This window comes from Euprymna scolopes, chromosome 25 (assembly GCF_053919585.1).
Source record: "Euprymna scolopes isolate OS-2025 chromosome 25, ASM5391958v1, whole genome shotgun sequence".
Lineage (NCBI taxonomy): Eukaryota > Metazoa > Mollusca > Cephalopoda > Sepiida > Sepiolidae > Euprymna > Euprymna scolopes.
In genome coordinates, this window is record NC_136506.1 from 23686667 (window position 1) to 23713123 (window position 26457).

At 33.3% G+C, this 26457-nt stretch overlaps 1 protein-coding gene across 1 annotated transcript in view; it reads right to left on the bottom strand.

Annotated features, from left to right (window-relative positions):
• The window catches only part of LOC145247290 (neuropeptide SIFamide receptor-like), a 199112-nt gene that overhangs the window by 69002 nt on the left and 103653 nt on the right, over positions 1–26457 (bottom strand). Inside the window, exon 2 of the mRNA XM_080108910.1 lies at positions 22094–23017. Coding sequence (XP_079965036.1) covers positions 22094–22918 — 825 coding nt within the window. The 5' untranslated portion in view covers positions 22919–23017. The remainder of the gene's footprint in view (positions 1–22093; positions 23018–26457) is intronic.

Sequence of the window (26457 nt, forward strand, 5' to 3'; positions counted from 1 at the left end):
CAAATTCCCTAAGTCTAAAACTTCAAGTTTTCAGACCCAAAATTGGCAGAGGATTTGGTGGAATCTGCAAAAGTAAAATATTTCAACTTTGACCATTTGTTAGCCAAATTTTTGCCCCAAAACTGACTAAAATGATTGCCCCATATCTGAATACCCGTTATGTATAAATTACAAATAATTAGACCCCAAATTCGCTGAGTAGTTTGCTAGACACCGCAATGTTAAAATCTTTTGAACTTTGACCCCTTGCCAGCTGACATTTTCGACTCAAACAGATCAAGAAGCTTGCCCTATCTCATAATACCCTTTATGTAAAATTTCCAATTTTTAGACCAAAAATTGGCTGAGTAATTTCGTAGAGATCGTAAAGGTCAATTTTTTTAAAACTCTGACCACAATGTTAACCCCTTAACATTTATTATTTTGGGCTCAAATCAAATTAAACAGTTTGATCCAAGTCTAAGTAACCTATATTTAATATTTTAAGTGTTTAGGCCCAACATTGGCGGAGGAGTTTGGTAGAGTTTTCACAGGTCAAATCGTTGAACTTTGACCGCTTTACAGCCAAATTTCTGGCCTAAAACCAATTAAAAATTTTTCTCACATCTCAATACTCCTTATGTCAAATCTCGAGTCTCTTGACCGAAAATTAACAGAGTTATTGGGTAATGAAATGCACACACACACACACACACAAACACACACACACACACACACACACACACACACACATATATATATATATATATATATATAAGTTTGGCGCATGTCGAGGGAACCTATATATAAAATTTCAAGTGTTTAGAGCCAAAATTGGCGGAGAACTTGGTAGCATCTGCAAAGGTCAACTCTTTTAACTTTGGCCTCTTAGTAGCCAAATTTTCGCCCCAAAACTAATTAAAAAAGCTTGTTGAATGTCTGGATTCCATTTATTTAAAATTTACAATAGTAAGACTCAAAATTGGCTGAATAGTTTGCTAGAGACCGCAAAACTCTAATCTTTTGAACTTTGACCTCTTAGCAGCTAAATTTTCAGCCAAAAACCGATTAAAAATCTTGGCCTATGTCTGAATACACTTTATGTAAAATTTCAAATGTTTAGATTAAAAATTGGCTGAGTAATTTGGTAGAGACCGCATAGGTCAAATTTTTAAAACTTTGACCCCAATTTTGATCCCTTAACATTTATTCTTTTGAGCTCAAATCCATGATCCATGTTCAAGTAACCTACATCTAAAATTTCAAGTGTTTAGACCCAAAATTGGCGGACGAGTTTGATAAAGTTTTCTCCATGAATATAAACAAAATCACCCCTCCCACCACGACCCTCTCCTATCTTGTCTGCCATAAGCACGGGAAACCCGAAAGCAAGAGTCAAACGAATTCTTCTCTTCCATTTTTGGATGTTTTTGTATCCAAGACAACCTCGTGTTTTCTTACTTCCGTTTATCGTAAACCAACCTTTACGGGTCTCTATACGCGTTGGGACACTTTTTGCCCTATAAACCCAAAATATAATTTAATCAAAACTTTAGCACATAGGACCTTGATGATTTGTTCTGAAGTTAATTTGGATGACGAGCTCAAATTTATCACTAAGACCCTTTTTAATAGTAGTTACCCCTTGGATATTGTTGAAACTACTATCAATAAGTGTCTAATTTTCATAAACCCAAAGACATTATAGCTAATAGATGACCTGTGTACCTACGTCTACCTTGGTTAGGTAACATTAGTGACCTATTTGCTAAGCAAATTTCTTTGTCTGTGCAACGGTGTTATTTTGCATCGAACCCGCGTGTTGTTTTTTCAACTAGACCTATGTTGCCGTCTATTCGCAAAGATGTTCTTCCTCCCCACCATAATAATTCTATTATTTATTTATTTAAATGTAGTTGCAGTGCGCACGATGTTGGGCGAACATCGCAAAGATTAGATTTTCGTTTGAAACAGCATCTGCCTTCAAAGATTCGTTATGAAAATTTTTCACCCTCGGATGTTCTGAGTAATACGTATGGTTCTGCGATTTGCGACAATCTTATAAATAACCATGTGTGTGCCACGAATTTCAGTGCTGACATGTTTACGATCCTGAGTAAGTCGCACTCTCCCTATCATTTGAAAATTTTAAAGACTCTTTTTATTGAGTCATTGAGACCGTCTCTTTGCAAGCAAAAAGAAAATCTTCTTGAACTTAATTTAGTGTATGTAATTTTTTCCTCCGTTTATTTCTGTTTTTTTTCCTACCCCGCCATTTTCATGACTTGTTTTGTTTGTTTTAAATCGTATTTTCCTCGATTTAGCTTTGATAAGTGAGGAACGAAACCTGGTTAGCTAACCTTTATTTTCATATTTTAGTTTTTTAAATTCATTATGCTTTTTGGTCTGTATTTAGCCGTTCTAAAATTCTGCAACCCCCGGAAAATTATCAAATATATATATATATATATATATATATATATATATATATATATATATTTCGGTAGTATTTTTTCTATGGCATATTTCACTAAATAAAATAGACGTTCTTTGTCTATTAATTCTATGTTCGATCCTTTCCAACTTCCGAATAACAGTCTTCACTTCTGGCGGGAACTGGCTGATGTAATTATCATATTTATCATAAGTCAGAGTACTTTCTAATCCTTCAGGATTCCTAGTCAGGGGTAAATTAATCTAACTGGTTTTGAACAATTTATAAAGTTTTTTTTTCTCTTTAATAAATTGTTCGAAACCACATACTTTTGCAATTTTCCTTTTTTCTTCACTCAACCGACACCCTTACACACACTTCCACTTTCTTTTCCGCCTTCCACGTATTCCAGTCTGTCTTCTTACTACAACTTTTGTTTCCTGCTCAAAACGCACCTACAAACACCCGGGCAACACCTGACACCCAGGCTAGTTCAAATTAAGTTTCATAATGAAGGACTATATTTTAGATGTAGTCTTTATAATCAATGGTTCGATGCCCGTTCGATGAAATTGATTAACTAAAAGCGAAAATCGAATACTGTAAGGCGAGTATAGTTCTTTCGTATAATATATAGAGGTTTTTCTGTTTTAGCAAAGAATGTAGTGTACTTAGAGAACAGTATTAGATAAACAAGAATAAAGATTTCGGATCTTATCTTTCTTTCCACAGAATAAATTTCGAAAGTAACATATAAGAAAGAAAAAATCAAATAAGAACAAGATCTGAAATGCATTGAGTCTAAGAGAAAGTCAATATTAGAACTAATGCATCATCAGCAAATTATCTTCCATTATTTCGAAGCTGGCTGGCTTCATCTCCTCTTAACAGAATAATCAAATCCTCATTTTCGCAGTAAGATTGGTCAGCGAAGAGATGAAATTAGTCATGAATTAAAAAACATCCACAAGTTATATGCGTCTTTAAAACACAGAATGTTCAATATTTACAACTTTCTATTATTACCCATATTTAGTGAATTTTTACGAACGTTTATCTTCTTCAAGATAAAGTTTAACTTTAAGTTTACGTTTGACAATATGCCCCATGATTTAAATTGCCATTGTAGACCTATTAACATCCGGAAATTCCGCAGGAGATATTTCGAGGACCTTAAATGCGAACCGATGTTGGTGTGGAGAGCACTAAAACGTTTCAAATCAACTGGTGAGATCAATATATTTGGTCTCTCTTGGAGAGTAAAGTCTCGATTTTACATTTTACTAACTTAGACACTCTGAAAAATAAATTAAAGAATGGTGAAAAATCCGACAAGAAATCATTCATAATACGTGCAAGGCATTTTACAAGCGTTTGCAGCAGATTATTGGCTTATTGATATAATAATTACGCGATTGATTTTGTGCTACGAAAAAGATACTGTCATGAATTTTAATTGTCAACTGAATTTAAGGAATATATTGTAAGATGGTCAATATCATGAAATTTGGAATATAGTCTTTTGTCATTTATTCATTATATGCTCTGAAATTACATTGGACTTCTTTAATAAGGATTGGTATATTGAATATAAATATGTGCATACATATACATTAGTGTGTATATATGTGTATATATATATATATATATATATATATATATACATATATATATATATGAGCATAGGTACCCGGTGTTGCCAGGGTTGACATGAAGTTCTGTTCGAAACACCCCTGCTATACTAATCATTTTCATCATGGGCAACGTGGATACCCCACAATAATTCCAAAAATAAAAGAACGGATAAAAAAATGAAAATGTTATCGCCCTCAAAAAGAAGTATGTGGTAACCTCTCCACCAGATATTTCGGCAGAAGGGATACAAATAGAAGAAAATATTTTACGGCTTATGAGCACCGGAAAGAAGACCCCCACGCAAATAAATAATTAAAAATAAATTGTAACAACTTTTGTTTCAATAAAAATAGCAGTGAATGCTCGCGCGATCGCTAAAAAAAAAAAAAAAAAAAAAAATTGCCAAGTAGGCAGACCCCGAAAAAGAAATGAAGATCTACCAAAAATGAATTCGTAAAACAATTGAATGAAATTTTTCGCCATGTAATCTGTCATATTTTGGGGTTCGTTTTGTTTATGAAATTGTTAGGTGAAAGTACAGAGCGGTCTCATAAAAATTAATTAAATTCATCGTTATTTTATGTTTTAAATGTAATTTCCTCCCCCCACCACCAATAAAAAAACAAATTGTATTTGTCATGTTTGCCGATTTCTGTATAGCCGTTTATTGAATAATAAAAACAAACAAATGAAATATTTTCTTCAGTTTTTCGTAAGTGTTTATTTTATTTTTATTTTTTTGAATATTTAAAAAACAATAAAAATTACCAAATTATTTAATTTGGTGGTAGTTTTTTTTTATTTGTTTATGTCCCGAAGGGGCAAATAACATTAAAAAAAGATTTTAAAAAAATCCAAATAAATTTAATTAAATATGTTATCAATATAATTATTGTTTCAAATTTATTAAATAACGAGTTCAAATAGAACACTTATAACGATTCTCTCGCTAGAAACATTAACTAAGATACCGCTATTTAATAAAATCGATTTTTCTTAATGTAATATGCAAATGAGATGTTCCTTTCATTCTATCTAGTTTGTAAGAATCGTACTATATATAGAAATAAATGTGAGAGTAAAGTAAGGAACCTTTTGTATATATTAATCACATTGTGAACAAACAAACAGACAGGAATACGAATTTATATATATAGATATATACACTAAGACAATTTGGTATTCATTAATCTACAACATATCAGTGGGCCATGGATCGGTACTCGTAAACGTCTCATTAAATGCTCAAGCTACTAGGCTGCTTACAAAAAACCAAAAAAAAAAAAAACCCCAGCAAACCTCGCTTAATAGCCAAATAAGCAGTAAGTGAGATAAATTTACAACAGTGTTCAACACAAAGAAGGGGGGGGGGCTTAATATATACTGTTTCATTGTATCACAAGTAATCAGTGCAAATACACCAGCACCTTTTCCAAGCTGTAGATTGAACCTCTAACCACGTTTTGATAGTCGGCATTTGTAACCATGGATCAGTGCTCGTAAACGTCCATTAACGTCTTATCAAATTTCAATTAAATACACACTCACCAATCGTTTTTACAGTGCTCGGGCTGATAGTTTGTAAACAAACAAACAAACAGTTTCCCCTAAACCTCTGGCGTTGATTGAGGGAAGACTAAAACTTGCTGCTATGCTTTCAAATGATATGAAATAACAGCAAGGGGGGATTTTATTCCAAATATTTCTCATGTTATAGCCCCCTCTGTTGGAAATAGGGTACGATTATGAATATCTCTAGTATAAAATAATTCTTATGTAAAGTGAAATTTACTTTATGTATGAACAACAAAGATTTAGAAAGACGCATGCTTTTTGACACGATTTAATGGAGAGACAAACATAATTATTATAATTCAAACATAATTATTATACAATTATTATAATTCAAATATAATTATTATACAATTCGTATTTAAATTCCGATCCGTCAAAGAAAAGACGTTTTCTGGGCCCATAACCTGTTAAATGTTGAGACATTATGTTGAACAAAGATGGCGGCGTAGTTCAGATCAGATCCTGAGTGTAATTGGCAGTAACCAAGATGGCGGCCAAGAATCAAACGCGGTCCGTGACGTAATTAACGGCGAACTGATTGAATCCAAAATTCGACAATTTTTATAGTAACTTTGGAAGGTTTTCATTGGTTGATTAGCACAGCCGGTGGTTATAAAAACGATTGGCGAATTCATTGGTCTGATACCTCCCTCTAGTTCGTCGGTGGGGCAAGTTAATTGGTTGTCGTCTGAAGCGCCTCTACCGGAGAATGCCAACGGGGGGAGGACCAGGCAATTTTTGTTGAGGCGAGAATGCCCCTTCTTTAGGGGAGCTCACCTGCGGTGCACAGCAAATAAATATCTTCCCCCACTACGAGTCAAAAACAGTTTACAAGTTAGTTTTCTATTCGATTATAGTTGACTGGTCTCCCCTGTAGGTGATTGCATGTCGTTCCGGTTACGAAATGAGTAGCCAGACCATAAAGTACCAACAGTCAAGGACCGCCCACGCCGAAAAGTTCTGCAACAAAATACTTGGTATTTCATTTGGAGCAATCTTCATTTAAACGATCCTCCAACGCATAAACATATTGACCCTTTTATGTTACAAGACTCAGAGAGAAAAGAAACAAAAGCAACACACCAAATAACTGAATGGATAGAAATAATGTTAATTTGGGAGCAAGCAGTATATGGATAAAAAAAAAGCCGTGACCATAAAAACATACATTATTTTTAAATCTGGAGAATTGGCCAAAATCTAGTTACAAATATTTTTACTCATACCTTAAACTTGATAGATAGAGTATTCAGATCTGGGAAACAATTTCGATTTGGTTTGCAGCCGATAAAAATACTTGCTATATGGGTCAAAATAGAAGAAAGAAAAACAGTAGACCCTGGAAAAAGTAAATCGACTACACCTAATAGTTCTGCGCATGCGCAAATATACATTTATGATTTGCATTTTTCTTTTACTTTATACCTTTCTTATCTATCAGTCGATAACTGAAACGGTACTGACTAAGGCTTGGGCACTAAATATTTTGGTTTCGATTCTAGCTGATTGCACTAAAATCATTTTTTTTTTTTACCTGTTGAAATCATTACTATTCTAGCAAGGATACCTGTCGTTTCCCGAATTGTGTTTGGGCACACATGATATACTTAAGATATTGAGCCGGCGTTGTCCAGGAATTATTACTTTCATTTTTGCTCTTGGTTGGTTGGTTGGTTGTTTTTGTTTTACGGCATATCAACCCTTTTCGGGTTATTTAATGCCGAATCCAAAGATTTTGAAGAAAATTTTTTTTAATAGAATATATTTGTTGTTTTCACGTCGGTTTCTATTTAACCCATAGTTGGGACCCTAACAGGTACTACCACTCCGGGTCAGAGTGGACCTGGGAGCAATGGTAATTAAAGGGTGGCTCCACACTCTCCAAAGCCAACAAGCTGGGGCCTCACCACTGGATATAGTTTAAGGTCATATCCAGGACCCCCATTGAGGGACTTTTACCCTCTGCAGGGGGGCAGTCGGCGTATTCTAATGCCCCACCGACAGGGCCGCATTTTTGCTCTCTCATTATTTAAAAAAATAGGCAACTTTCTTTTCTTTTTTTGGGGTGGTGGTGGTGGTGATGGTATAATTTAGAATGTTTGATTGGTAAGTTCAAAGAATACGTGCCCTTGGTGGTAATATTGAAATGGACTTGAAGAGTTTTCCAAAATCTTGTTACAAATATTTTTTCGGACTACTCCGACGTTCGCTGCGATACCCACTTAAAAATTCCAATTTCCAATGAAGGCAAATCAAACTGAAAGTCTGGCGAAATGATCGTTGCCGGCGTTGGCGCTGTTTCCTTCCGTCTAAGCTGACAACTTTGGCACTTTACCAAAAGTCCATCAGCAAGAATCGAATGCAACAAACCTTTCACAAAATTCGCGCACCGGCTGGAATAAAAACAGTTTCATCTTGTGATATATTGCGATTTGGCTTCTCATCAATTCTTGCAAAGAATTTCGCTTCTCATTTGTTTGTTCTGCCTCTTTGTGCATCACGCATTTGCAACTCTCATCTCGATCCAATCCTTATCAAACAAACCGAAATAGCACAGCACATTTAAACTATTAATATAAATATGAGACACAGACACACACACACACACACACACACACACACACACACACACACACATACGCAAACGCGCGTGCACGCACACACACACACACACACACATATATATATATATATATATATATATGAATAACATATCTACCATTATATAAAAAGGAACCTTGTCTGTGTGTGTGAATTTGTTTCCTATGGACTCTAAAACGGCTGGGCCGATTCTTATGAAATTTTACACGAAGATACTTTATATACATAGCAGCGTTCTAAAATAGGTTTTGTATCGGAAAGTTTTCGATAAATATCGATAATCAATAATCGAAATAATCTTTTGAAAGCAAGAACAGACGATTTTGCCCAAAGTGAACACTTTACGCCGCCGAACATTGCATGTGCATTTGAGAAGTTTTATTACCACATAAGCCGGAAAGGCCGACATATAAAATCAACAGTAGGCTCTTTGATATGGCAGGGGTGCGTTCGAGATTAATGTTTCTGTTTAAAGTACATTTGCAGCATGATAATTATATATATTATTTTGTTCTGAAACAAATTCATGCCATTATCTCCACAGAAGCAGTAAAGATAGCCATATAAAATCAACAGTAGGTTCCTTGATATGACAGGGGTGAATTCGGAATGAATGTTTTTGTTTAAAGCACCATTGAAGACTAATACTTGATTTTGCATTTTAAGCTTTAATTCAAACCATTATTCAATTTTTTCATACGATCAACAGTAAGTTCTCTACAGTGCAATGTAGACTGCAATGCATTGTAGACTAATTCAGCAGGCAATCAATCAACTTGATTTAAAAATGGGCGATTTCACCGATTTCGATGACAATAAAAATATAGGAGTGGGAAAATTCGTTGAGCATCATACACTTCCACGCAACGTCGCGTCCCTACTAATGTATTATAAGTAACTTTAGGAAAAAGAAATTTCCAGATTGTAGGTTATACACGATCTAATATAATGTACATTACTTTGAAATTTACACTACAATATCTGTTGATTGTATCGAGTAAAACCGATCGATGTAGAAACCGGTCGACCATTATAAGTGGAATTTTACCTCAGACCTTGTGTGGTCTCATCGACAAAACCTCGGGACACCTTATAGGAACACTATATTTTATGTTTTAGTAGAAGATACTGCATATACACACACACACACACGCATATATATATATATATATATATATATATATATATATACTCTTATAATTTTTGTTCTGTGTATTGATATTCATATTAAAAACCCGTCTTTTGTATTTATTTAAAAAGAAAAAATAGCTTTGTTATATATGAGTCGTAGAATAGCATTGAACTGACAAAGATCTAATAATTTTCGTATTCTTTTTATGGGATGATAATATTTAGTTAACTATTACGTATAAATATACTTATGCAGATATTCTACATGATTTATACTTCCGTGATATTTGCGTAAAAAGTTTATAGTCAACACAAAAATTATCATATTTAGGCATATTTTACGACCGGGCAATGCCGAGCGGCGACCTACTAGTATATATATATATATATATATATATATATATATATATATATATAGCTAAACGCAATTCTTCCGCAAACAAAATATTTCATAAGGCACTCTCTGACATGAAACACCGCAGGTATTAATACTAACTTCGAAATTATATCGTCGATTAACAAATGAAACACACTTCAACCGCCATTATAAAAAACATTAATAATAATAATAACAATAATGATAATAATAATAATAATAATAATAATAATAATAAGAAGAAGAAGAAGAAGAAGAAGAACAGCATATTCGACTGTCACCAGATAATGCTAATTATAAAATCGACAAAAATGATAAGAAATATCGTACATAAATACATTTCTACTAAAATATTCAAAAACTTACGTTCATCGTTTATTATAAAATATTTAAGTAACTCATTTACTAATAAGCAATAATTCTGCAACCTTCGGCGGTTTACTAAAAACTAGCAATGCCGTGTATGTCCTTTAAGATAATGCGTCTCCAAAGAGAACTCGTACATCCGAATGAACCAGTATATCTCGCCGGTTAACATGTTGCATGTTTTAATGATTTTCAACGATTTTAATAGACTTTTCAATAAGTTCACTGAACGCAAATTTTAATTCATTCATCACTCAGCTGAAGACGGCTCATGGAAGTCGAAAATGTCCGCAGCTATGGCAAATGTCTTTTTACACGAAAAGAATGTTCGGACATTGACTCGCACAATAGTAAAAGGGATTGCAAGAAAAACAAACATGCATATATATTGATATCTAAACCAATATACCGAAAAAAAGTCTTTAACATTATAGATAACACGTTCAAATATTCACATACATATAGTAAAATAAAGATTCAATTTAAATCTCATACATCACGATGCCTAATATAGTCCAAACAACAATCGCATGGAATAATAATAAATTAAAGCAGCTTAATCAATCCCCCTCGTTTACTCCAAGAACCAATCGTAACTGTCAAATAAAAAAGAATGTCCCCTTAATAATAATTGCATCCATAACAATGTAATTTACTCGTGCACCGTAACTGAATGACAACGAAATAATTCTCCAATTCACGTAAGTAATAACTCACCCATCCCTTATTTCTTCAGCTAAATAAGCATAGGAAAGCTCCATTAACTGTCTTATCTCGCTTATATATATATATATATATATATATATATATATATATATACACATATATATATAACGTTTGACTATTCAAGACAGAAAACCACTCATTAATCGAACAATGGATATTAAGTGCTCAATAAAAAATAAAGAAAGAATATTTTTATTGATTCAGACAAATTAACATAGTCACCACACTGGGCATGCTAATATTTCGGACAGATGATATGTGGAGACCACAGGTCCTCGTCAGCCGACTTAATAAAGTTTGTCTTCCACAGAAAAGGTCTGCTTCTTGTGTTTAAAAAATATTAAAATTTAAGGTGGAGACATCACTCGCCATATACTATGGACATTTATGAGAGCAAAACATGGCATCAGTTTTAAAATGCGACCTCTTAATGAAAAACTATCATTTTAAAATCTCTCAACTCACTCTGTTACCTGTGTTTATTACAAGGTTCAAGCTTCTAAATAAAAAAAACGAAACCTCAATTAACTACAGACACTACAGATCCTACATTCTAAGGCATTTTAATACCGTCTTATAAAATTGTTTGGACTATTTTTATCTGACACTGTTTTGAACTATTTAATGGACCAAATTATGTTTATTTTTTATTAATATCTATATTTATGTAATTGTATATACGTGTATATATATATATGTCTGTGTATGTGTATATATGTATGTATATGTACATCTACTTCTTACTGGAGATCTATATCTCCACGTATATGTATATAGGTATGCGTGTGTGTATATATATTTATATGTAAGTATATGTGTCTATATATATTTGTGAGTTTATATATGTGTACAAGAGTTGTGTGTATGTGTGTATGTCTGCATATGGATCCATGTATGTCTGCATATACATTGTTTATATATATGTGTGTGTGCGTATGTGTCTGTATATGGATGTGTAGAAATGTACATATGTATGTATATGTATGTATGCGTATTTGTGCGTGCGTTAACGTATGTATTAAAAAAACAACCCAACCTATTGTAAACTAAATGAACAAGTCGACGCATAGTGACTACGAAAAATTTCCCTCTCTCTTATCTACTTAATATACTTGGCTGAATAAGCAAAAGGCAATTAAAATTTAAAACGTAAAAAATATAAACTCCACCCTCCTCTCCGCACCCCTCCCTTTTTTCTTTTATTTACGATCCTCTCTCCACCTCCTCTCCCTATATCCATATATCTCCACCCACGCCTACCTGAATCTGCTACCCATCCCTTATTATTTCCTACCCCCCGTTTTTATCTTTTTTTCGTATTTCTTCTAAAACTCTTCTTCCTAATACTAACATCAACTTCTGTAAGGTCTAACGAAGCTGTTGTATCGTAAACATGGTCCAACATCTGAAACATATGTAACCAAACAGATAAAACGGTAATAAAAAATATAACATATATATATATATATATATATATATATATATATATATAGTGTGTGTGTGTCTGTGTATGTGCATGTGTGTGTTCATGTGTCTGTTTATGCTTGTGTATGCTTATTTAATTAATTACGTTCAGCTATATTATTAACAGAAATAAAAACCAATACTTTGTGGCATGACGAAAACTGAAAATGTTGAATTCTTACTATATATCTGTGTGTGTGCGTGTGTGTGCGTGTGTGTGCGTGTGTGTGTGTTTGAGATTGTGTGTGTTTATGCATTTATACATAACGAGAAAATACGCTATATATATATATATATATATATATATATATATATATATATATAGATAGATAGATATGTGCGCGTGTGTCTGTTTATTCAACAAAAATATCACCAGAGCGTTTTAATGATTTTCCTCGAACCAAACGTTTGCATATGTTTTTTGTTTCCTTCACAGAAACTGAAAGCAGCACATAATTTCACAATAGTCAATCTTTCCTAATTTTGAGTTAAATCCATTCTACGATAGTCATGCTGCGAAATGTATAAAATCATGGTAACAACAACAACAACAACAACAACAACAACAACAAAACAATAACATATAAATTAATAAAACATGCCAAGAATTACATAAAAATTATCACATAATTCAATATTTACAAAACATATATACATTTTTTTAGTTATAAAAACTCATATCAGTGCGATTGCTTGCTTTCAGTTGTGTAGTTATGTAGTTACACCCCCATATCACGCTATTTTTGCAATTTAGATTAGATATGGCTTAGTTTTAGTTAATTTTATTTCTTATATATTAAAAAAATGCCAACAATGTTAGACATTTTAGAAGAAAAACATCTGCATAATAACTATGAATCAAATTTGATATAAATAACACATACGGTTGGAATATATATATATATATATATATATATATATATATATATATTCTCACTTGAGGTAGTTGCTTGTCTAGCCGCACTGATGAGCTGTGAAACAGTAAAGCAGTTATGTATGCGGATGAGTGTGTATATATACAAGAATAAAAAAGCATTGGAAATGCAAAAGGATATAGGGATGGTATGCCAAAAAGTATACAAACAAGATAGCTATGAATGGCTAGGCACATGGAAATAGAATTGCATCCAAAGTATAGCCCTATAGCTTTTCTCCAATCTTCATTCCGTGCCATCATTACGGTTGTAAAAAGCTATAGGGCTATACTTTGGATGCAATTCTATTTCCATGTGCCTAGCCATTTATAGCTATCTTGTTTGTATACTTTTTGGCATACCATCCCTATATCCTTTTGCATTTCCAATGCTTTTTTATTCTTGTTAATTGGTATTTTTACTTACAGTCTTATTTTTAAACTTACATTCATGATAGTATTGTCTTTTTTAGGAGGCGGCTCATTGCCGCCTCAATTAGTAGCAGGTCGCTTCCTGCTGGGTTTTAGGTCTTTGGGTTTTGGGCCTTAGGAGTTGCCTCTTGGTCCTCCATCGGTTCTATATTACATAGAGAGTGCTACTGCCTCTCTGATAAAACAGTTAGAGTATTATAAAGTTCTAAAATGTTCATACCTTCACTATTAAATTTTTTTTGGTTCACTCTTTGGCGTTTTGGCAAAGATTTGGCAGTTTTTTATATTTATATTTATAATAGTTTGTGTATAAGGCAGCTTTTTTGTGCTTGGGATCCCTGTTATACCGTGCTTTTGAGTCAGCACGTGAGGCAGCCTTCTTTTTTTTCTGGTTCTTTGTTATAAAGAGCACGTGAGGCAGCTTTTTTCCCTCGGAATCCCTGTTATACCGTGCTTTTGAGTCAGCACGTGAGGCAGCCTTCTTTTTCTCTGGTTCTTTGTTATAAAGAGCACGTGAGGCAGCTTTTTTCCCTCGGAATCCCTGTTATACCGTACTTTTGAGTCAGCACGTGAGGCAGCCTTCTTTTTTTCTGGTTCTTTGTTATAAAGAGCACGTGAGGCAGCTTTTTTCTCCTCAGAATCCCTGTTATACCGTGCTTTTGAGTCAGCAGGTGAGGCAGCCTTCTTTTTTTCTGGTTCTTTGTTATAAAGAGCAGTGAGGCAGTTTTTCCCCTCGGGATCCCTGTTATACCGTGCTTTTGAGTCAGCACGTGAGGCAGCCTTCTTTGCCTAAGGATTTGCATGATACTTAATTTTTATTATTTCAGCATTTTTTCTGATAGTATTCTTTTTGCTCAGATAATACCGTGACTTTGTTTTTTTCATAGTCTATATTTCTCTGAGCTTTTTTACTACGTGCTGACTTTGGCATTTTTTATTAAATGTAAACATATAACACTTATGTGTATCTTACTATAGTATCACTTATCTTATAGCAAGACAACTCTCGTAGAATTGAGATACTGCCCCGTCACCAATAGTTAAAGGGTGGAACGGTATATACACCAATAGTGTAGTTGTTATCTTTATATAGAGTCCTAATCAGTGACAGTGTGAGGTTACTTGGTTAATTTATTGTAGTTTATTTTAGAAAACTTACTTGTTTTTATTAGTAGATTGTGTATAGTAGCCACAATATCTAGTTATTTTTGTGGCTAGGGCTTGGATTTTGATTCTTTTTGGTCAGCTTTCAGTGAGTTCTTAGAAGATGACTTTCTTGCAGTTTCTTTTGCGGTTAATTTACCTTATTTCCTTTGGTGTTTGGTGAGTTCTTAGAAGAACTGGTCTGATCTACTTTTCTTAGCGAGCGAAGAGATTCAGCTGCATTTAATAATGGTTGCTATAGTGTATTTTTGCGCATGCGTTAGAATTTCAAGTTTCCTCCTTATTTTTCAATAGTTTGACAGTAGTCATGTGTCTTTCTGCCAGGAGCGACAGACGTCAGTGTTACCCGTGATCGTCTAGAGGTTAGGACCCCACGTTGTGGCCGTGCTAACCTAGGTTCGAATCCTTGTCACAGCATTGACATTTTATACATATTTTACAGTCCAAAATCTGAAGAATTATTTGTTTTTATAACATTGTTTTTTGACGTCGTACTTGCTGATAGGTTACTCTTGTAACAATTTTGATCAACTGAGATAAAGATTTCGTGGTTTCATTAACGCTGGTGGGTTACTGTTTAAAGAAAAAAACCTTAACGTTCACCTCAAATATTCAGCGTCCAAGAAATATAGGCCACTGGCAAACTGGAACTTGTTATTACACGTAATCTTATTTAATTATGGAGTTAGCTAAAAAGCGATGGGTTACTGCACTTCTCCGTGTAAAGAGAAGTCGATTGATGCTTGAACTGTTGTCAGAGACCGTTCGTACACTGAGATACATCGTCTCAAAAGAAAGAAGAAGAATAAAGAAGAAAGAAGAACAATTGGCCATTTTTGTACCCTTTTTTCCTTTTTTTCTCTTTTGACATTTTAACCGACGTTCTGACACTCGCTGGATTCGTAAGACGCTTCTCTGTAAGAATATGTGCTTTTTGAAAATTATAAGTTGATTTTAGTTGAGATTTGGATAGTTTTGTTTTGTAGGCGTATATAGGCGTGTACGGGCCATCCCTATATAGAGAGTGCTACCGCCTCTCCGATATATATATATATATATATATATATATATATATATATATATATAAATTGTTTTTGTATAGGTATTAGTAAAATATACTAAAAATAGGAATTATCTGAAGTTTTCTCTCACAATCTTTCACGAAAAACACCCGTCTAGCTGAATCCACTGTGAAAAATTTCTCCCACTCTATATCTGTACCTAAATCAAAAGGCGGATTCCATGAACAAAGCTTCTTTCTTAGAACTGCACGCCCGTGGAACTCTGTTCCGTCTGCCTGCTTCCCACACGACTACAACTTGGATGTCTTCAAGTCCAACGTTAACAAATTCCTAATGAACCGCCCCCTTAAGTAAACACTTCATCAAATCTCCACACTAACGTAATGTACTTGCAATAACCCTTATCCCTGAGTGGCTTCCGGGCCTTGATAAGTGGTGATCACTGTGTAAAAACCCCCAAACATTTTTAACGAATAAAAGCACTTTCTTCCATATTACAACTTATTACGCATTGCAAGTGTTTTCTAAAATTTACAAAATCCGTTTATTATTTTAAGAGTGAGTGCATATAACGCTATGCAGTACTGGACTATATATATATATATATATATATATATATATATATATATATATATATATATATTTGTTTATTAACTATACAGAAGTTAAAAAAACATTGGTACCGTCGGTTTCAAGCCTAACACAACGGGAAACCGTTAATGGTAACACGTAAATAATGTTCAGCTCTCGTCAGCCATCTTGTTTTCTCATCTAAAGATGGCTGACGAGAGCTGAACATTATTTACGTGTTATTATATATATATATATATATATATATATATATATATATATATATATAGAGAGAGAGAGAGAGAGAGAGAGAGAGAATAAATGACAACAATTATATTCTAAAATACATGATGTTGACAATGTTGTATTTTATTCCTTTATATCAATTGATCCTTACAGTTCTTGGCAGTTCTTGGAAATCCAAGATAGCGTAATGGTAAACTATAAAGGTAACTGCAGCTTCTCTTCCAAATTTTCGGATTCTCACCATGTCGTATCACATTTTAATTCCTTTTGCCGGATTGATTGTTGCTATTTCTTCTGATGAGTTAAAGGCATAATAGATTCACTAATTGATATAATTATTAAGTGATTGATTTTGCGCGACGAAACCGACACTGCCAAGAACTGTAAGGATAAATGTATGGAAAGGAATAATATATAAAATTGTCAACGTCATGTATTTTGGAATATAAATCTTTGTAATTTATTCTATATATTGCTCTGTATTCACATTGAGCTTCTTATATAAGGATTTCAGAAAAAGAGGCCAAATTGATAAAAAATAACCAGATTTTCACCAGAGCGTGTGCGTAAGTATATAAACATTTATTTATTTTACACATCATTATAGTTATATTTTGTGTGCTTGTTTAGATTCGTCATGTTTTAAATCGACGCATTTCATATATATTTATATATTGAAGATTTTAGCTTCCAAATAATCGCGTGTTTTGTTTCGAAAAATAACTTACGGAATTTTATTAAAAGAAATATGTTGCCGAAATATCATAGTTGGCCAAAAATAAGTTCGTTCTATTTCGTTCAATAAACTTCCGTATATTTTTGTTTTGGCATAAAAAAAACGTAAATATTTGGGAGTCACCCTCTTAAATTGAGTCCTGAATATTTATTAAAAGAAATATATTGCGGGAAAATAATAAACTTTTGTTTTTTGTTTTTGAAACTAACTACTTCAATTAATGTTCAGATTACATTACACGTCATTATAGTTATATTTGGATCGATTGTGTTTATATGTCCTTTTAAACAGACGAATTTCTATGTACATTTATATATTTAAGAGTGTTGCTACCAAACAATTGTTTAGAATTGTGTTTTTAAGACGATTTAAAAAAAAATTATTAAAAGCAATATGTTTCTAAAATTAAATAGTTGGCAAAAATATGTTCGATTTATTTCATTCAATTCCGTATTTTTTACTTATAAACGTCGCATGGAAAGATAAAATAATTTACAAATAAAAATCCGTATATTTTAAATTTTTGTTTGTTTGTTTTTTTTTCTGGAGAAATCTTAATATAAAAGAAGCAAATATTTCGGAGCTAAATTCTTTAATATATATATATATATATATATATATATATATATATATATATATATATATATATATATATGCGTCGGTTTGTAAGCTAAATAGCAAGGGCTTGCAAATTTATTTGTTTTTTTTTTGGCGGAGACGCGTCGTAATATCTCTATTTATGAAGCCATATTTTAATTTTAGTAAGCGTTCATCTATAAAGGGGAGAAATAGATTCTCAGATATGAGAACTTTCGGAGCGCAGCCAATCAGAATGGAGGGACATTAATGAGGGTGTCTTTATTATTTAATAAACGGAAATTGGGAATATTATGTTAGGTCTATGTATGTAATAGCCAGTTATGGTTGCTGTAACCAAAAAATCTGTGGAACGTGTGGAATTGGTTCCGGTGACAACTGGTAGCAGTAGTAGGGCTAAATATTTAGAGAGAAAAATATGAAACCCTCCCCCTAAAGATGTTTCGATTATAATTAATCGCAAGAACAATGTAGCATTTTATTATCAGAACTGAATGTGTCTAAAATACTGTTTGAAAGCTACATAAGATATTGGCTATTAGCCTAGGTCTGTTGTATTTGTAAAAAATGGAAAAAGGTTCATTTTACTGATGAATCTAAATTTAATCTTTTCGGATCAGACAAAAGACCACATGTCAGAAGGAAAAATGGTAAAAGACTGTCCCCTAAGTGCGTTAAAAGTACAGTAAAATTTGGAGGCAGCAGTATAATGGTATGGGGCATGATATCTTCAAAAGGAACTGGGCCCCTTGTGAGAATTCATGGAAAAGTTAATGCCCGAATGTACAGAGAATTGATTAGAGAACATGTGGTACCTAATCTTTCTAATTCTGATATCTTTATGCATAACATCGCACCGTGCCATAAAGCAACAATAGTTTTAGAAGAGCTAAATAGATCCAATATTTGCGTTATGGATTGGCCAGCTCAGAGCTCAGACCTGACTCCAATTGAAAATCTTTGGAAAATTACTGGTGATAAGATCACAACCCCCCCCCAAAGTCTTGATGATTTATGGGAATGTATAAAAACATCCTGGAATGATATTTCACCTGTAACATGTGAACGATTGGTTCTGTCTTGCAGCAAAAGATGCCATAGTGTGATTGAAAACAAGGGGCTTTTCACTAAATACTGAAAGGATTTTTTATTTTTTCATAATGAATTTCCCTCGTTTCTTAACTTTTGGACGCCTGTGATTTAATTAAATTTATTTATATGTAAAAAAAAACAAACTAATATGTATTAAAATAAAAAATTAAATTTTTTTTTCTTTAACTACCATTATTAAACATTGGAAAATTCACCAAATTTTTTTTTTCTTTTTCATAGATAAAGTTAGAAGCCATTAAAAAAATGATCGATCGTTCCTTAACTTTTGGACGCTACTGTATATATACCCACATACATATATACACGTATATATATACGCACACACATATATATACATATATATATATACGCACACACACATATATATATATATACGCACACACATATATATACATACATATATATACATATATATATACACACATACATGTGTGTGTGTGTGTGTATTCAAGCAGACATTATTAAATACAACAGAGATAGTTTGCTTTATGATTCTTTTTTTCGTATAGAACGCGAAAATAATTCTAAGAAGTAAAAAATTCTTGAAACATCCTTCATTAGAACCTCTCACTCTACTTAAAATAACGTTGCATTTGAGAGGAGCAACATCGCGTCAAAATCTGACGTATCTCGTAAACGACGGACTTTTCCGATATTGGTCTACAAACTCGTTGATTTTAATACTCAGATTCGACTATTATAGAAAACTGATCATATATAATGATAGAAGATATATCGAGACACAGGAATGGGTATGTTTGATCTGGCATTATGATGATTCATTAAAATTGTGGGGTCTGCGTACGCGCCTGGTCCACAAAGTATGGAAATAAAAAAATGATAAAAAAAAAACGTTTACAAGTGTTTTGATATAGATGTACATAAGAATACTTTGATAATATGTTTTAACTTAAATAGGGATGATATAATTAAATTGTGGGGTCTGCGTTCGCGCCTGGCCTCCATAGAATGGAAATAGGCACACACTTTAATAAAGACTTTTCATATCCATCTGCGTAAATATACTTTGATAATTATGTTTCAGTTTGAAGAAATATGGTATAATATAATTATGGGGTGTTCGTTCGCGCCTAACCTCCATAGAATGGAAATTTGTCACAAAGTTTAACAAGGTTTTTTTAATATAGATCCACAGAATATTGTGATAAGTGTTTCAGTGTGAAAAGGTATGGTATAATAAATTATAGGGGCTATCTATTTCATACAGAAATATATATATTAAATAAATAAAAATGGTAATGTAGTTCAGCAACGTCTGTCTGTGTTTGTTTACAATATCACGTCAGATGATATTTGGGCTTGATGATAAATGCCCTGTAAACTCACTTCTGATTCATGTTTAGTTTCAAAATATGCAAACAAAGAAATGATTCGCGGCGATGTTAAATGGCGCCTCTTCTTTTATCGTTAATTGTGAATTACTAAAAAGATGAAATCAAAATAAAATGGTGAGGTCCACCTAGGATCATTCGATCTGTAGTCGAATGATTTAGCACTGAGCTATGTTTTACCAGATGTCAACACATCTGTTTGTTTTAAGAAATTATTTGCTGACATTTAATTATCTCCCTTGCTGGTGCAACCTGAAATATTTCCCTGTAATTTTTTTTTTTATCCCTAAGAAATAAAAACTATTTTATGATTTAAATCTTTTCGATGTTCGATACTTATCGGACGAACCTCTGTATAAAACATATGTAAGAACACTGCCAGACATATAAATCAGTTTTGTGTGAAATTTACAAAAGATAGGTTCAGCCGTTTCGGAGCCTATAAGAAAGGAACTCACATACATAACGTGACTTTTATATTGTATTATACTATATTGCCTATATATATATATATATACATATATATATATATATATGTGTGTGTGTGTGTGTGTGTTATATATGTATATATACATATATGTGTGTATACATATACACATATGTATATACATATATATGTGTGTATATATATATATATATATGTGTATATATATTAGACTATCCGTGACCCGCTGGGTCAGTAAATGTTATAGCCATATATTGAAGAGTGAATAGACAGAATTAATATATAAACGCGAAAAACTTGATTGCGAAATTAAACATAATAATACAGAATACATTGAATGATAAAGGTATTAACATCATTGCCCTTAGATTAAAGGAAAACTCCTTTATATTTCTTTTATATAAGGGAAGTGTATTCCGTGCGAAGAAGACGAAAAGGAAAAAAAAAATACAGGAAGGGAGTGTGCATTGTACATGACCATCGTAGTTATTTTGTGTGTGTATGTGTGTGTGTGTGTGTGTGTGTGTGTGTGTGTGTTAACAGCATTAACATATCGGAAATAATAATTAATTAATATTTTACGCTGTGACCTTTTCAAAGCAAATAAACTAAAAAAAATTGCCCTCACGCGTTTGTAAGATTTCTACGTATTTTAAAAATGTTTGGAACTTATGACCTAACCTCACCCTCTTCCCTTATTGCCTCTGCCGTCCCCCATCACAAAACTTGAAAAAAAAAATGTTGACGCTTACTTTTCTCGTTTGTCACTACGTGGCCAAGAAGTGCATGCTCATTTACGTCAAATTAAACAGGAAAGTAACCCCCCTCCACTGTAAAATGCTGAATTTTAATTATCTTTTTTAATTCTTTATTTTATATTATCTTTTAAAGTCGTTAAAATATATTAGCCAAAAAAGTAGATGTGGATTTCTTCTTAGGAGGTAAACTACGCTTGGTTAAGTTGTAAAATTTTGGCTTCGTATGGGAGGATGGAACATTCATATCCAGACAACGTTGGGTCTCACTACTAGTTTAACAATAAGATAATTTCAAACTTATATTTAAAAAAGAAAGAAAGAAGTATCTTTTAAATTCTTTTCAAATAACCGAAAATAAAGCTGAAACGAAAGGGACATAACTCATGGACAACATCAGGTAATTGTAGTGATTGTAGTACATTATAAAGTTACACATTGTAATTGTTGAGTATACTTACCAAGGCGGGAAACCAAGTAAGATAAAATAAGACTAAAATGACAATGATCATCCATGATAAAGCGATAAGTGTGGCTCGCTCAGTGTGAAGTTGCGCTTTACGGAGTGTATCGTTATTTGTTGGGTCCGGGTTTTGTATTGCCTTATTGCTAGTGTCTGACCATAAGATGCATAGAATCCGGCTTGAGACGGCGCTGGCTATAACAAAATTACCATAACCAACTACTAGAAAAACAACGTAGAACACAGACTCCTGTCGACCATTTGATGGCGTCGAGATCCAAGCTTTACATATTTGTCCGTGACTTTGCATGGCAGAAGGAGCCAGTTCCATAAGCGGAAGTGACGACACAGCAAAGGAAATGACGTAGATTCCAAATATTCCAAGCCGAACGCGATGCCTTTTCGCAAATGTTGCCGGCGCTGGAAATGTCACCAGATTAGCGCTGAGTGCCCGTAGGCGATCGATGCACAAACTGGTGACGATAAACATACCGACCAGTTGCAACCAGATGGTCGTCACTTGGTAAAATTCACAGGCTGGTTTTCCCCCGTACCAGGAGTCACTAAAATAGGAGAACAATCCGACCGGCGTTGGGATCACCACTGATAGAATATCCGTGATACTCAGGGCGACGATTAACTCGTCCATTACAAGACGTTTTTCGGGTGGTCGCCATTTCAGAATGACGACTAATGGGAATGCATTAAAAACGATCATGGCAACCTCAACAAAGATGCTCAGTACCCCTGATATGTCCTGGAAGGCACCGATCTTGTGGTTCACCCCAGCTGGCAAGTGACTGGGGCTCAGCGTTGAAAACATTTTTAGTAGTGTTGATACGCAGTTTTTCTTTTTGCGTATAGTAGTTCTTTAATGGGTACTTAGCAACATGGCGGAAATTCTCTTGTGAAATCCATAAACCTGAAAGTAAGAAAGAAAAACAGAAAATTAATCGTTTAGAATTGTAAACATGAACAAAAAAAAGTTTAAGTTAAAATTCTATCAAAAAATATATATCATTCATATAAAAGAATTAGTCCTCGCGCGAAAGCGCAGGACACAAAATGTTTTAAATAATAATAATAATAATAATAATAATAATAATAATAATAATAATAATAATAATAATAATAACAAAGTATTTCGCTAGCGAGGACTACTATTGAGCGTAACCAGTTATACATTCTTTTTAAAATTTTCATCTCTATTTTTATCTACTGAATATTTTTAATGAAACCTATATGAAATATGTTCCTTATTAAATTGTAAAGATTTTCTATTCTGAAAGAATCTTAAAAAAAATTAATCTAAAAAAGTTATTTTAAAGTTTTTGTTAAAAAAATTCAGATTTTCTCATTATTCAGACATGTATGACAAAGATGGACTTGCAAAAAAAAGTGTGGTGTGAGGAGAATTACAAACTGAAACAGAGAGAATATTCAGACCTGTAATAATACAAAGAGAGTGTTGCAAAAATGAGTTGTGGTGTGAGGAGAAATACAATCTGAAATAGAGAGTAGGAGAGTTTTTATAAATACATACAACACCATATACATCTTTTTAAAATCCAAATTAATAAATTAAATAAAATATAATCTTAAAAATATACGATACAAGTTAGAAAAGCATTTCATCCAAGGCATGAAAATTGTTAAACAAAATATATTTACTATAGGCTTTAAAAATAAAGGTACAAGATTCAATTTGAAATTTATTTATCTTCGAAGTGCACTTCTATACATTTTAAAAAGTAAGGTATTAAATTTTTATACTTTACTTTGTTCGATCAGACAATCCCAAGGCCAAAGCATAATTGCGAGCTGAATATGTAGGACACTGAATAACAGAAAATGTCATAGTTTTAATACTGTCTGGCGTTCGAGCGCTTCGAAACCTTTCAAGTGGCTTTCTTTTAAGTGCTAAACTGTAGCTTTGAATATATATTATTCCTTAATTGGAATTTTTTATTTTTTTTTAATCTTTTTATTGGTTCACAACGTTTCGGCCAACTTCCTCTGGCCTTCGTCAGGTGGTAACCGCGACGGATAGGAACTTCGAATCTCCTAACTGCATTCTCAGCCATCACTGCCATCCGTAGTTGTTGTCGTCTCACCACATTTTTGACCAATTACCTCTGGCACGCTTTGGGTGGGATTGAAACCGCTATCTTCAGACAATGCTCATCTGGAACCGTAGAGATTCAACGTCTCTATCAACTGCGCCACGGGGCCCGAAGGGCGATCAGGGTTGGATTCTTTGATCTTATAAATCCACGTTTTTTTAATTTATTATCTGATCTTCCATAGTCGGGTCCGTACCGATTGGTATATATATTATTCCCTAATTGGATTTTTTTTTGTTTTTTTATAAAAATAAGACTAATAGTCCGAAATACAATAAAAAATGTAGCATTGAAATTTGCAATTAATAACTGTATTGATTTATTTTATCTAGAACAGTATCATGATGCTCTAATTTGTAATGAACTCGGAAAGCTCTTTGTTTTACAATTAGAGATTCACCATTCTTCAAAAACATTTCTACAGTAAAATCACGATGTGCACCAGTTCAAACCATATTACTTGGTGAGGGTACCTGGAAATAAATGGCAAGTCGTGGGCTAAATGAAAACATCATTAGCACTTGCATTAGTTCATTAACAACATACAGTTGAAAGTTTAAGATGTAGGAGGCATCTCCGCATCACCCTGTACATTCTCCAGGTTTACTTGACGAGCAGCAAAATTCCACCCCTTAATTGTTGAGACCTCTAGATACTGCAAAGGCTTCTATTTTCATAGTTTTTTTTTTTTCTCCGACTACTGGAGTTTGGAATCCCCCCGCTTCCCTGCTTCCCTAACTTTATTGACTTGCAGAAGTTTAAAGGTAATGTGAACAAACATCTCACGACTCAACGTCCCCCATTCGTTTGTGTATAAAGTACAATACAAGGGAGATAATCTTGTACAAATTGCAAATCTTTCAGTTAATCAAGTTTTATTTTAAAGAAAGTCTATTCGAGAAGTAATCGAAGCCTCAATGTATCTCAAACTGCATAAACGCCCATAGCATAACATAGATACCAATAATTAACGAGAAATTTGGTATTCATGAAGCAATTTTTAAAACGTGTATTATTTCACGTGTTTCTACCGTGTTTTGTAAGGAAATAGTGAGTGGCTTCGAAACGCGTAAAACGCAATAATTTAATTTTAATTTTTGTCCATTATTAGCAGTAACTCTCTTGACTAAGCAGTATTAGTAGTATTAGTCGTCGTAGTAGTAATAGTAACAGTATTTGGAAACGAATCAACTTGCATATTGACCAAACTTGGTGTGATGCGATGCAAATGTCATGTCGTCCATATGGCAACATTAGTTACAGTTTCCCTAGCCGAATCCAACAATAAAACTGAGATTAAAACGTTTGCTATTGTGCAGAGTATCTGATATGTGCATTGGGAACAATAAACTTACGCTTTTTTGTGAAGCTCTGCCAAGCAAAGATCGATATTGAGGCTTAATCGGTTCGTGAGTAATTCTCTTCGTGTCTCTCTCTCAGTTTAAACGCATGCACACATATAGTCATTTATTTATATTTAACTGTATCACGACTTTTATATGCAGCTAGACCAGTAACCGTCTTAGGTCAGTAATCTAACCGACAACGATCTAGTTGATAGTGGACAAATCTCATCAGTGAGGTACAGAATCGTCGCTCGTAAATTATATATTATGTATTTATATAAAAATTGACCGTTATTTTCACAATGTTTCACACACACACACACACACACACACACACACACACACACACACGCACACACACACACACACATATATATATTTAATTGAAGAGCAGGGATAATTCCTATTTGTTTTTCTTGCGATGCATTTTTTCTTTTAGGCAGGATAATGCTCGAACGTTCTATTTGTGTGTAAAAAGAAATTTGCCAAAGTCGCAGACGTTTTCAACTTCCATGAGTTCATTACACTCGAACAGAAAGTTCAAACATTAAGCAGATAAAAAGGAAAAATGGATTACAAAAAAAAACTAAAAACAAACAAACAAGCAAACAAACAAACATATGAAACGCGGAATATCCTGTGTAGCTTAATTGCCATATATATTTTCATAACCTACTATATATATATATATATATATATATATATATATATATATATATATATATATATATATATTCATCAGAATGTGAGAGAATACATAATTATTTCCACAGCCAGACAATATCGCAGCTCACAAGAGCCATGGTAGCCAACAAGCCGGAAGTCTTGGACTCGATTTTTTCCCTCATTTTGTGCTCATCAGTTAGACACATGCGAACTCGTAATTAGATTTG